The sequence below is a fragment of the Apodemus sylvaticus genome, chromosome 11 (genome assembly GCF_947179515.1).
Source record: "Apodemus sylvaticus chromosome 11, mApoSyl1.1, whole genome shotgun sequence".
Classification (NCBI taxonomy): Eukaryota; Metazoa; Chordata; class Mammalia; order Rodentia; family Muridae; genus Apodemus; species Apodemus sylvaticus.
Genome location: NC_067482.1, coordinates 80,823,986 through 80,836,806, shown reverse-complemented (window position 1 = coordinate 80,836,806; position 12,821 = coordinate 80,823,986). Strand labels below are relative to the sequence as shown.

Genomic DNA, 12,821 nt, shown 5'->3' with positions numbered 1-12,821 from the left:
TGAGAGCTGGGGTTGTTTGAGGCTGCTGGGAACTGATCTCAGGTCATCTGGAAGAATCGTATATACTCTGAACTGGGCCATCTCCAGACCTACAACTTTGGAGCCTGGTGATGGAGTTATTTGGTAGATTGACCAAGTACATATAAAGCTTTAGCTTCAGCTCCTATCAACACATAAACCTGTTGTGGTAGCACATGCCTACCACCCCAATACTGGGGAGGTGGAGGCAGGAAGATCAGAATGTCAAAGTCATCCTTGACTTAGAGCCAGTTGGTAGGGCCAAATGATCATTTAAAAAAAAAAATAACACATTTAGGTCTAAAGAGTTGGTCTGTGGTTAAGAGCACCAGCACTGTTACTTTTGCAGAGGCCTCAGGTTCAATTTCCAGCACCCACATGACAGCTCACAACCATAACTCCAGTCCAGGGCATCCAATGTCCTCTTTTTGATTTCTGCAGGTATTAGGCATGTATGTGGTGCACAAACATACATACAGGTAACGCACTCATACATACAAAACAATAAATCTTTTAAAAGTGTTTAATGAATAAAATAAATAAAAACTTTCATTGAGTTGCTCAGTAGCAGACCATTTGCTTAGCATATGCAAGGTCTTGGGTTTAATCCTAGCACTACAAACTAAAAATAAACTTTGCTGTTTTTTAAAATGTTAAATAATTTAAGATAACAGAAATTTCTTACCATGCCCTTTTTTTTAAAAAAAAAAAAGTTTTATTTATTTGGGGTGGGGGTAGGAACCATTTGTGCCAGGGTCCATTTGTAAAGGTCAGAGGACATCTTGTTACAGTATTTCTCTTTACTATGACATGGTCCTAGGGTTTGAACTCAGGTTGGCAGGCATGGCATCAGGTGCCTTTACCCACTGAACCATCTCACCAGCTTTTTCCTCTATTTACTTATTCACTGTAATCCCACTATCAGCCCCTCCTCTCACTGTCTGCTCTTACAGCTCTTCCTCCCTCCCCCCAGGGATCACCACCTTCCTGGCACGTCAGCTGTGGCAGGATTAAGTGTATTGTCTCTCACTGAGGCCAGACACAGCAGCCTAGTTAGGGGCACAGGGCCCATAAGCAGGCAACAGGTTTAGGTACAGGCCTGCTCCAAGGGCCCAGGTTAGTTGACTGTTAAGTCTTCTTGTAGAGTCCCTATCCTTTCGGGGTCCTTCAATCCTTCCAATTCTTCTACAAGACTCCCCCAGCTCCATCTAATGTTTGGTTGTGGGTCTCTGCATCTTTTTCTTTTTTCTTTTCTTTTTTTTTCTTTTGATTTGGTTTTTTTTCGAGACAGGGTTTCTCTGTACAGTCCTGGCTGTCCTGGAACTCACTCTGTAGACCAGGCTGGCCTTGAACTCAGAAATCCGCCTGCCTCTGCCTCCCAGAGTGCTGGGACTACAGGCATGCAACACCACGCCCTGCACTCTGCATCTTTTTCAGTCTCTCAGAGGACAGTTGTGCTAGTCTCCTGTTTGTCAGCGAAACAGAGCATCAATAGTTGTGTGCGGTTGGCTGTCCCTCTGTGTCTGCTCCACCTTTGTGCCTGCTCTTCTTTCAGGCAGGACACACTTTGGGTTGAAGGTTTGTGGGTGGTTGTGTTCTTATCCCTCCACTGGTGTCCTGCCTGCTACAGGAAGGGGCCACTTCAGGATCCAGATCCTACACTGCTAGGAGTCTCTGCTAGAGTCCTCCCATAGGCAGACACCCTGGGGCTCCCCCAACACCCACTCTGTCCTAGGTCCATTCTCTCTCCCCTGTTCTCCCTGCATGTGATACCTCACCCCCTCCCCTCTCCTGCCCAGCCCCTCCCTCCCCCCCACCTCTGAAGTGTACTTTATCTCCCTATCTGAGAGAGGCTCAGCCATCCTCCCTTAGCCCTCCTTGTTATCTGGCTTCTTTGGGTCTGTTCACCAGCTTTTTAGAGACAGGGTCTCTAAAACTTCTTATGCAGCAGGAGCTGGCTTTGAACTCCTGAGTCTCCTGCCTCCATCTCCCAATAAGTGTTGGGATTACAAATTACTAGTATTCTGAGAATAAATATTGTTGTCATTATTTCCGTTTTTATAAAGAGCAAAGGTAATAAATGTCCTTTTAATCAAGCATGGTGGCACACATCGTGATCCTACTTGGGAAGTAGGGGCAGAAACACCAACCCTCCCCACCCCACCTCCCTTTTTATCGCTCATGAATTCTTAGAGGTTGAGGCAGGAGGATAAATGAGTTTGAAAAGGCCAGCCTGGGTAAAACAAGATCTTACCTCTTTCCTTTCCTTTTTCCTTTCCTTTTTCCTTTCCTTTTTTTTCCTTTCCTTTTCCCTTCCCTTCCCTTCTCTTCTCTCTTCTCTCTCTCTCTCTCTCTCTCTCTTTCTTTTTTTTTGAGACAAGGTTTCTCTGTTTAGCAGTCCTGGCTGTCCTGGAATTCAGAGATCTACCTGCCTCTGTCCTCTGCCCCCCAAGTGCTGGGATTAAAGGCATGCGTCACCACGCCCAGCAAGATCTAACCTTTAAAGAAACAAACAAACAAAAAAGACCATAGTTTATAAACTAGAATTTCCTAGCCTAGATTCCTAACTTTCAACAGGATTCTGTGACCTTCCTCTAAAGAGGTAATTATAATTAGCATTAGATAAGATCTTAACAATAAAGCTCTAATCTGATAGGATTGGTCTGCTTATAAGAAAAGAAGATGGACTGGAAAGATGGATCAGAGGTTAAAAGTACTTGCTGCTTGTGATTGTTAAAATGAAAGTGGTCCCCATAGGATCATATGTTTTAATGCTTGGTCACAAGCTGGTAGAACTGATTGGGAAGGGGTAGGAGGTATGACCATGCTAAAGGAAGTGTGTTGAAGAAAATATTTTAAAAAATCGACCTGCCAACTCTCCAGCCCCTGGCGCAGGTCCAGAGTACCTCTCACTTCCACACAATTCCCCACACACCTCATGATCAGCCATCTCAACACCTAATTACGAGGTAGAATCAAGACTTTTAAAACTTAATAGTTGCCTGGCAGTGGTGGCATATGCCTTTAATCCCAGCACTTGGGAGGCAGAGGCAGGCAGATTTCTGAGTTCAAGGCCAGCCTGGTCTACAGAGTGAGTTCCAGGATAGCCAGGGCTACACAGAGAAACCCTGTCTTGAGAAAAAAAAAAAAAAAAGAAACAAACAAACAAAAAACCTTAATAGTTAACCAATTGAATTTATATATCAATAAAACAGTTTACAAGATGCCAATCAATAATTTCAGAGCCAATTGATAGTGATAAAGCTTTACCCCAGTTATTCCAACCTTTTGATAATACCACATTGGCCTCCATTTTCCTTCCTTCTCCTCCTGCGGCCTCTCCCGGTCTCCCCAACTCCTAGCTCCGCCTCCTTTTTCTGTCCAATCACAGGTCTCCCACTGCCCTAATGTGATTGGACAGGAAAACTCCTGCAACAGAAGTGTGTCACTGAGGATGGGCTTTGAGGTTTCAACAGACCGCACTATTCCCATTCTCTCTCTGCCTCATGGTTGTGTTTCAGGGCGTGAGCTCTCAGCTACTGCACCAGTGCCACGCCTGCTTGGTGTCATGCTCCCTGCTATGATGGCCATAGAGTCTAAACCTCTGAGACTATAAGCCTCAAACAAACTCTTCTCTAAGCTGGTCATGGTATCTTATCACAGTAACAGAAAGTTAAGACAGAAGCTGGTACCAGGAGTGGGGTGTTATACTGCCTGACCTTGTTTGTTTTTTTGGTTTTTTTTTTGGGGGGGGGAAATGTGGAAGTTTGAGGGTTCTTCAACAGGGAGAGAGAGTGGTTGGAGCTGTAAGTGGGGATTAACAGACCAGTCTAGTAGGAGATAATAGTCCTGAATGTGACCTATGTGTGAACTATAGAGGCCCTGGCTCAAAAGGTTTCAGAGGGGAGCAATTTTAGCAAGTGCTAGAGACCATTCCATTTTTGTGATATTTTTGCAAAGAATAAGGCAGGTTTTTGTTTTTTTTCCCCAACCCCTGTATCTGAAGAATATGCCTTTGGCTAAATTGAAAAGTAATGAACTATTTTTTTTCCCTTTTGGTAGAGATTTCAAGACAGCCTAATATTGACTTTATCATGTAGTTATTCATAATTGTCCTTATGTAGGTCTACAATGAAAAAGAACAAATGGGGCAAAAAGACACACAATGTACAATAGAAGTAAAAAGAAACATACCAGGAAATGTAATGTTGGCACCAAGGCTTGTGCTGAAAGCAGTAAGCTGTGATGGGACCTAGGGAGTGGTGCCCCGGGATCAGAACCTCACCCGCTAAGCTTCTGACTGAGACACCCTGGAGCTTGACCCAGCTCTTGTAGGGACTAGGTCTGTTCCTAGCACTCATTCAGCACCTTACACTGTGCGAGGCCAGCTCCCAGGATCTGATGCCACCTTCTGACTGCCACAGGTACTTCACACATGTGATACAATGACACACATGCAGACAGACCACCCAGACACGTAAAAACAAGACTTTTCTAAAATGATGCAAGAAAAAAAGAAAAAGACAAGAAGACACCATGGAGAATGCCTGTTCCCTCCCCATGCTTCCACACATATGCACAGAAGAGGCTCTGTGAGGACACATCAACGATCTAACCAGAAAACCACCACAACAAATAGAGTTTGGAGCTGTAGCCATGTTGTTTCCGGTTCCCAGTCTGTCGATAGAGATAAGTTTTGTTAGTCTGAACAGACAAAATGCAAAAAAATGAACCTTGAATACATTGTGGGCAACTATAGTTAATAAGGTGCTGGAGCCCAGTTTCTAGCCGAGATATTCTGACAACCGAAAATAATTTTATTAGATGGTCCTAAAGGAAGTTATGATCCCATTAAACAGATCCCTAGAAAGAGAACATTCAAGTAGCCACGGCAGGACAGAGCTTTGAGGCTTGGGGAAGTAGGGTAGAGAGTTATGTCTGAAGGCTCGGTTTCTGTTCCAGATGATGAAAATTTTCTAGAAATGAAATTGGTGCTAGTTACTTAATGTTGGCAGTTTACTTCACAGCACACTTGGGTTCACAAGCTTAGGGATAGGTAAAGGTTTGGTTTTTTAAAGTGATTTCTTTTAGTTGTATATTATGAATATCCACATTTAAGATATTATACTTCTCAAAAATTACTTATTGAAAATGGACACAATTCACAATTAAAGACTTGAAGTGAAATGTCAAAAGAGAAACCTTGTAAATATTTATGAGACTGGGAATAGATAACTAATATATTTGTAAATAATACTATTTGTCAATTAAAATGAATAATAGGCTTTACCTAATACCAGAAAAGTTTTTCATTTTACTCTACATGAGATGTATAAACTGGGATACAGTGTTTTCAGTGAATGGCATTATGTGTCTCTGTTGTCTAGGCAATAGTGGTCATTAAGAATGCAACACAGCCGGGCGGTGGTGGCGCACGCCTGTAATCCCAGCACTCTGGGAGGCAGAGGCAGAGGCAGGCAGATTTCTGAGTTGGAGGCCAGCCTGGTCTACCCAGTGAGTTCCAGGACAGCCAGGGCTATACAGAGAAACCCTGTCTCAAAAAAAAAACAAAAATCTAAAAAAAAAAAAAAAAAAAAAAAAAAAAGAATGCAACTCAAGGGGCTGGGCCTGGCTCAGTAGTCTAGAGCACTGGCTGTTCTTCCAGAAGACTTGAGTTGTGTTTCTGACATCCACATGATGGTTTACAACCATCTGTAACCTAGTTCCAGAGGATCTAATGCTCTCTTCTAGTCTTTGTGGGTACTGCACATGTGTAGTAACACAGACATACATGCAAGCAAAGCACTCATGCATAAAAAATAATAAATCTTAAGAATGCCGGGCGGTGGTGGCACAGGCCTGTAATGCCAGCACTCTGGGAGGCAGAGACAGGTGGATTTCTGAGTTCAAGGCCAGCCTGGTCTACAGAGTAAGTTCCAGGACAGCCAGGGCTATACAGAGAAACCCTGTCTCGAAAAAAAACCAAATCCAAAAAACCAAAAAACAAAAAAACCAAAAACCCAAAACCCAAGAATGCAGTAGAAAGGCTCGAGAGAGGAGCAGGCTCAGCAGCGGAGAGCGCACTGCACCTGCAGAGCACCCAAGCTGTGTGAAGCACTTGTGTCCAGGCACTCTCAACCAGTCGCTGATGACTCCAGGTCAGGAACACACAATACCTCTGGCTTCCATAGCCCCCTGCAATGACTCCAGGTCAGGGGGACATAATACCTCCGGTTTCCACAGCCACATGCATGTGTACATACCTACACACAATACACACAATACACATACACTTCATTAAAAATGAATTTAAAATATATATATTTTTTGGCTTTTTGGCTTTGGTTTTTTGAGACAGGGTTTCTCTGTGTAGCCCTGGCTGTCCTGGAACTCACTCTGTAGACCAGGCTGGCCTCAAACTAAGAAATCTGCCTGCCTCTGCCTCCCAGAGTGCTGGGATTACAGGCGTGTACCACCACCGCCTAGTGAATTTAAAATATTTAAGGAAAAATTTAAGCAAAACAAACAGCGTGGGAGAAGTTGTACATTCCTCAGTGCTAGCACTGAAGAAGGCAGAACCTGGCGGGTTAAGCAACATTTAAAAATAAAGATTTAAAAGTTAGGTTGCTAGCTGGCAGTGGCGGCGCACGCCTGTAATCCCAGCACTTATATCTTAAATAATCCTCAAGAGCTCAGTGTCTGCGCCACTCCCTAACTCCACAAGGCTAACACACGCTTCCCTCCAATATTCCTGAATTAACACTAAATCTATGTTTCATCTTTGCTATCCTGGACCCTGCTAGGCAGCCCTCTCTGGAAGCTTTCCCCCTGCACCTACATGTTGGCTGTGGCTGTGTCTCCCTCCTAAGTTCTGGTCGTGGTGGAATCTCTTCTTCCTCTTCCTCCGGGAAGGGACCCTGAAAGTTCTGCCTCTGTCTCCCTGCCCAGTCATTAACTCCATGGTAAATTTATTGACCAGACAAAAACCAACTGGGGACAGGCTTCCTTTGGTCCCACATGTGGGGCACTGCAAAAGGTTTTTGGGTAAAGTAATTAGTATGAGAACACAAGCTGCTACAAGGAGAATTTTGGTTCAGTAGGACTCAGTAGCTTAAGACCTTCAAGGGTCTGACTTCAAGTGGGCTATTTTATGTATGTATGTATGTATGTATGTATATATATATGTATATACATATATAACTAAAATTTACAATTTGATAAAAACTATGCTGGTGATAATTAAGCTCACATGTACAACAAAGCCTACATAAGCCTCCTGAGGAACAAAGTAAGCTAAATACATTGAAACTTTATGTAAAGTTACATGATGACAGGTTACATGGACTCACTGGAGAGGGATCCAGTGCTGGGAAGTCTCTGGACACACACAGTGCAAACATACCAGGCTGGGAGGCAGAGCCGATGGATCCACCTGCCCTCCTACTGTAGAGATCCACCTGCCACTACTGCTTCCTGGGGCTGGAGCTGAGGCCTGCACTGCCACAGCTTCCTTCTTTTGCTCGTCAATTTAGGGTTTTGTTTGTATTTTTAAACTTGCTTGTCTGGCCTTCCCTGGTGGCAGTCATCATGACTGCCCAGTCCTCAGTCTCCTCAGCCTTTCTTCTGGATTAGTTCTTTGTATTGGACCTTCCACATGTCAGCTTTCCCTCTAAAGTAATTGTTAGCTTTTGTTTTCCTGAAGAGGACAAGAATGTGCAGAAGCCTCAACTGGATTAAAGGACGGAAAGAGGACCAGAACCAAACGAATAGTCATTTATTTATTATTCCTCAGAGAGAAGAAGAGAATGAGGAAAGCCCTGGGGAGCTTCTGTCTGATCTGCACAACTACAGCTTGTAAACTGCTGGGGCCCAGTTTCCAGCCTAGACGTTCTAGTAACTGAACAAAGAGTTCACTTTTCTCTTTGGTGTTTAATATTTTTAGTGGTGAAAAGAATACTAATACCTAACGTTGGGCCCTGTTCCACATGGTGGTGCATACTTTAATCTCAGCACCCTGGAGGCAAAAGCAGGCAGGTGGAACTCTGCTAATTCCAGGCCATCCTAGTCTACACAGCAAGTTCTTGGCAGGACAGTGTTAAACAGAGAGAACAGGCTCAATAAAAATAGGGAGAAAGAACATGAAGTTAGGAAGGTGGGGAAGGAAAAAACCAACCAACCAACCAACCAAACCCCAAAACAATGTGTTAACACAAAAATGCCACCAGCAGTGGTTTGCACTGCATAGTCTAGAGTTGTTGTTTTTTAAGTTAGGTATTTTCTCTTAAAAGATATAATTTGTCTTTGAAACTAATTTGGCAGGGACCGAAACCAAGCCTTAAATTTTTACATGCCCAAGTATTCATAGCTTGTAGGTGATGCTAGGAAACTCTACTGCACAAGTTCTAAAATTTTTATTTTTATGTAATACAATATAAGGCTTAATATTCACACTTTTTTTAAGTGGGTAACCAGCACAGAGACCAACCTTAACCCACCCCGCTGCGAAATGGTAGCAGGAGAGACTTTGTTTTCCTTAAGAACTGTAATAACACTGTACTCTCCAGAGGTAGAGGAAAGTGCATTTCTTACAGACTTTAACATCAGAATGCGGGAACTAGAGGGTGGCGTCCTGCAGTCCGGCAGCTGTCAGTGGCCCCGGGGCAGGTCTGGCTCCGCAGGTGAGTTCCTGCCTCCGGGCAGCCGGCCGAGCGGAGGTTGCAGTCGTTAGTCCTCTGGGCCCCGGGTGTCCTCTCCCTCGCCGCAGGCGCCCGCCTGCCCTCCTCCGGGAGCTCGGCCCACGGCGCCCGCCCGACGCCCTAGCGGAGCGGGCGGGGGCGGCCTGCAGGCCCCTCCCCGGCGCCCAGCGGCAGCCGCGCAAGCAGCGGAGGAGGCGGGAGCGCCCAGGCCGCTGCGCTCATGGCGTCGCCGGGGTGAGTGAGGCGCTCCGGGTGCGCGGGGGGCGCCTGTTGGGCGAGGGGCGGGCCGAGCTGAGCCTGTCCACGACCCGGCGCCCCCGTGGCCTCGGCCGGACCCCGGCTGACTCTGTCCCCCCAGGTGTCTGTCCACGACCCGCGGCCTCCCCCCGCCGACCTTGGGCGGTCGTACTCGGGCCAGGGTCTCCCCGCAGGGCCGCGGGCCGGACCAACCAGGACAGCGGCCGGTCAGGGCCGGGAAACGGATCCTGGAGCGGGGCGGCAGGGAAGCCGCGGGAGGGGACTCGGGGTCCTAGGGATCGGCTGAGGCCGCAGAGCGGCTTAGCAGGCCTGACGTGTGTTTCTGGCGTTTGGACTTGCTTGCGTTGGAAGTTGATGCTTGGGTTCACTGTCGTTAGGGGACATCCCCAGTATGTCCCACAACGTCGGGGTAGTCAGGGTAACGGGGGCTCAGCTGGACTGGACCCTTGTCTGTCCAGAGTTAAAAAGCGGATTCGGGATCTAAGACCCTGCCTGTGTTGGGGTGGGGGCGGGGGTGCTTCTGTGGGATGGCTCCACTTGTTCTGGCTCTTTCCTAGTGTTCGTTTTCTCTCTCAAATAATGTTCTTAGGAAATTATAGTGACACATAGTTTGTATTTTTTTTTCTCATTTTCTCAACAGTTCATTACTACCGTTTGATTTGATTTGACTGGTTATGAGATTTGAAATGACATAATTGGACTAATGCTTTTCTGTCACAGAAAGGAAAATGGGTCTCAAGGTCATAGCTGGAGTTGGTAAACATCTTTTTGGACTGTACCCCATCATTCCGAGGGTCTCAGACCCAGTAGTACTGGTAGCAGTCCAAGCTGTGTGTTTTTGCAGTTGGAAGGCTCACAGGTGCAGGCCTTCTGGGGGGGAGCATGTAGAAGTTAGCTCCCGCAATGGCAGACCTCGCTGTGCTGTGGAGTGGTTTGGCTCGGTACAGTGGTCTGAAGGAAGGTGAATGAAGCAATCTGAACTTGATCCAGGCCTGCAGGCGCCAGCTAGATCATGGGCAATTTCCACCTGCCTAATGCCTTTCTAGGCTTGAGGGCAAGCAGGCACTTCTGGGACCAGGCCTTTTTCGATGCCAGCTGGGTATCCAGTACTTTGAGCTCATAAGGAGAATAAACAGTGGCCCATCCTGGGCAGGCCAGGCCGATGGACCCAGAGGGTCAAGGTCCCTCTACTGCATTCTTGCCCTGCCTCTTAGGACAGTGTAAGGCAACGTCTGAACTGTGGCAGCTGCCGTTTGGCTTATAAGAAATCATAGTACATTTTGTATCTAAGCACACTGCTTTGTAGACAGGGGTCAGAGGAGGACTAGGATTAATAATTTTGTGGGCCTCGACTCACAGAATATTGTATTGCCTGATAACAGAATAGTGTAATGCCTGAACCATGGTCTGTATAGTAGGTGGTATTAATATTTGTGGTTCTAGTTGTGAGTGAGCCAGTTAATTTGAGGTATGTAGTAATCTATAATTTCCTTAGGGGTGTCTATTAATGAAACTGAGGTCACAAAACTTTTAGTATACCCCATTAAGGAGAAAACTATGCTTACTTTGATATGCATATACTTGCTGACTGCAGTTCATGTCTCTAGATATTACTTCCAAATATTCCTCCTTTATAAGCTTCTCTGGTAGGTGAGAGAGTGCCTCCTGGACTCCTCCCCTTCACTCAGCTAGTTGCCTATATTTATGATTATTAATATTATTATTATCATCATCATTATCATTATTATTATCTATTATTATTTTAGCTAGGGTATAGATACTGTAGCCATGGCTGGCCTGGGGCCTTAGACACCTGTGTACAGCTGTTATCATTAAACCTACTACATTAGGTGTTTTAGAGAGCAAATAGAGAGGAAAGAAGAAAATCTTAACCTGTTTTGAGGACCTTACAGATGTGTTAGGCTTAGTGCCAAAGGAAGAAAAGATGCGTGTAAGATGACCCGTAATCCACTGGGTCTTGAACTAAATAGAATCAAGACAAGAAGAGAAGGCAGGGCCCCTGGGCTCTTTGCCTCCCACTACAGGCACCTCCAGACAGCCCCACCACAGCCGTGTCTGGGGGATCCTGGTGAACACCATAGAGGCGGAGGACCCTGCACAGCTCGCCCATCTGTCCATCTGGCCCCTTCTGAACAGCTCATACTATTATAGGCAGCCTAACCAGAAGCAGTCCCCAGCTCCACATAAACTAGGCCCGGTGGCTAACGCCTGTAATCCTAGCACTCTGGAGTAGAGGCCAAATGATCAGAAGGTCAACACCATCCTCTGTTAGAAGAGGTCAGCTTGGAATACATGAGAACCTGTCTTAAAATAAAAGTGAACGTTGGAATGTCACTGTCGGTTCCAGCAGTGCTCAGGTGTGCCCCTTGCCCACAGGAAAGGCCGGAGATTCTGCCAGCCTTGCTCTCAGACCCCGCTGCATGACTCCCCACCTGCAGAGAGCTCCCTGTCCGCCTTCTCTCTGGTAGGGGTTTCCTCTGTCCTCCATCTCTGCTCATCTCAAGACAGACTCTGCATTGTGATGGCTATTTCTGTGGACTTAACTGTTGATCCGCAATTCTCATGGAGGCTTCTAGGAGTCTCTCCGTTCCTTGAAATTGTACGCAGTGTTAGGGTGGTGTGTGTGGTCCTGAAAACACAATCTAGCTATTGGTGAGCTCAAGACAAGGTATGACTGTCGCCCAGGCAGGCCTTGACTTTATGATCCTCCAGCCTCAGTGTCTGGAATGCTGGGGCGTTGACCTTCACCCTGTGCTCTACTTAACCTATTTCCAAAGCATTCTCATTCTCGACAGGATCTCGGGCCATCCTAAGCTCCCTGATTCTAAAGATTCCTTTTATAAAGTGTGTGTGTTGGGGCAGGGTGGAAGTTAAAGGAAAACCTTAGAGTCAATTCGTTCCTTCCTCCTTTATGGAAGTCTGGAATTGAACTCAGGGAGCCAGGTTTGCTTCAAATTTTCAGTAAGACCATCTCTCTCAGAATACTAGTGTTGCTTTCTCTGTTATCTTGAGAGAGAGGGTTTCTTCTAAGACACCCAGCAAATGTCTGAAACTGACTAACATCAAATGAATTGAGACAGGGTCTCTTGTAGACTGGGCAGTCCTCTAGCTCACTGCAGCTGAGGGTGACCTTGAAGCCCTGATTCTCCTGCCTCTATCTCTCAAGTACTTAGATTACAGATAAGCACTACTACACCCAGCTAACTTCACAATCCTTTATACTGTTTTCTTCTTAGATGTATTTACGTATATGACTGGTCTGCCTGTATGTTTGCATGTTCACCACATGCATGCCTGGTGCCTAAGAAAGTCCCAAGAGGGAGGGCTTCAGACCCCCTCAACTGGAGTTACAAATGGCTGTGAGTCACTGGTTGCTGGGACTTGAACCTAGGTCTTCTGCAAGAGCAGTCAGTGCTCTTAACTGCTGAGCCATCTCTCCAGCCCCTTGCAATTTTGTATGTATTTATAAAAAAATCACACCCCTATGATAAAGTTTAATTTGTAAATTGTTTTTTTTTATTTTGGTTTTTTTTTGGAGACAGGGTTTCTCTGTATAGCCCTGGCTGTCCTGGAGCTCACTCTGTAGACCAGGCTGGCCTCGAACTCAGAAATCCGACTGCCTCTGCCTCCCGAGTCCTGGGATTCTAGGTGTGCGCCACCACAGCCCAGCTAATTTGTAAATTAACAACTAGTGGGGGCTGGAGAGATGGCTCAGAAATTAAGAGCACTGACTGTTCTTCTGAAGGTCCTGAGTTCAAATCCCAGCAACCACATGGTGGCTCACAACCATCCATGAGATCTGATGGCCTCTTCTAGGGTATCTGAAGA

General features: G+C 46.0%; 1 protein-coding gene across 2 annotated transcripts in view; it reads left to right on the top strand.

The window, feature by feature from the left end:
* Positions 1–12,821, top strand: part of Urgcp (upregulator of cell proliferation) — a 46,966-nt gene that overhangs the window by 12,280 nt on the left and 21,865 nt on the right. The window contains exon 1 of one of the 2 annotated variants that reach the window (XM_052198225.1): positions 8,860–8,948. The exons of the other annotated variant lie outside the window; for it this stretch is intronic. Within the exon in view, the coding sequence (XP_052054185.1) occupies positions 8,935–8,948 (14 nt within the window). The 5' untranslated portion in view covers positions 8,860–8,934. Of the gene's footprint in view, positions 1–8,859; positions 8,949–12,821 lie in introns of those variants that run through there. 2 annotated transcript variants of the gene reach the window in all.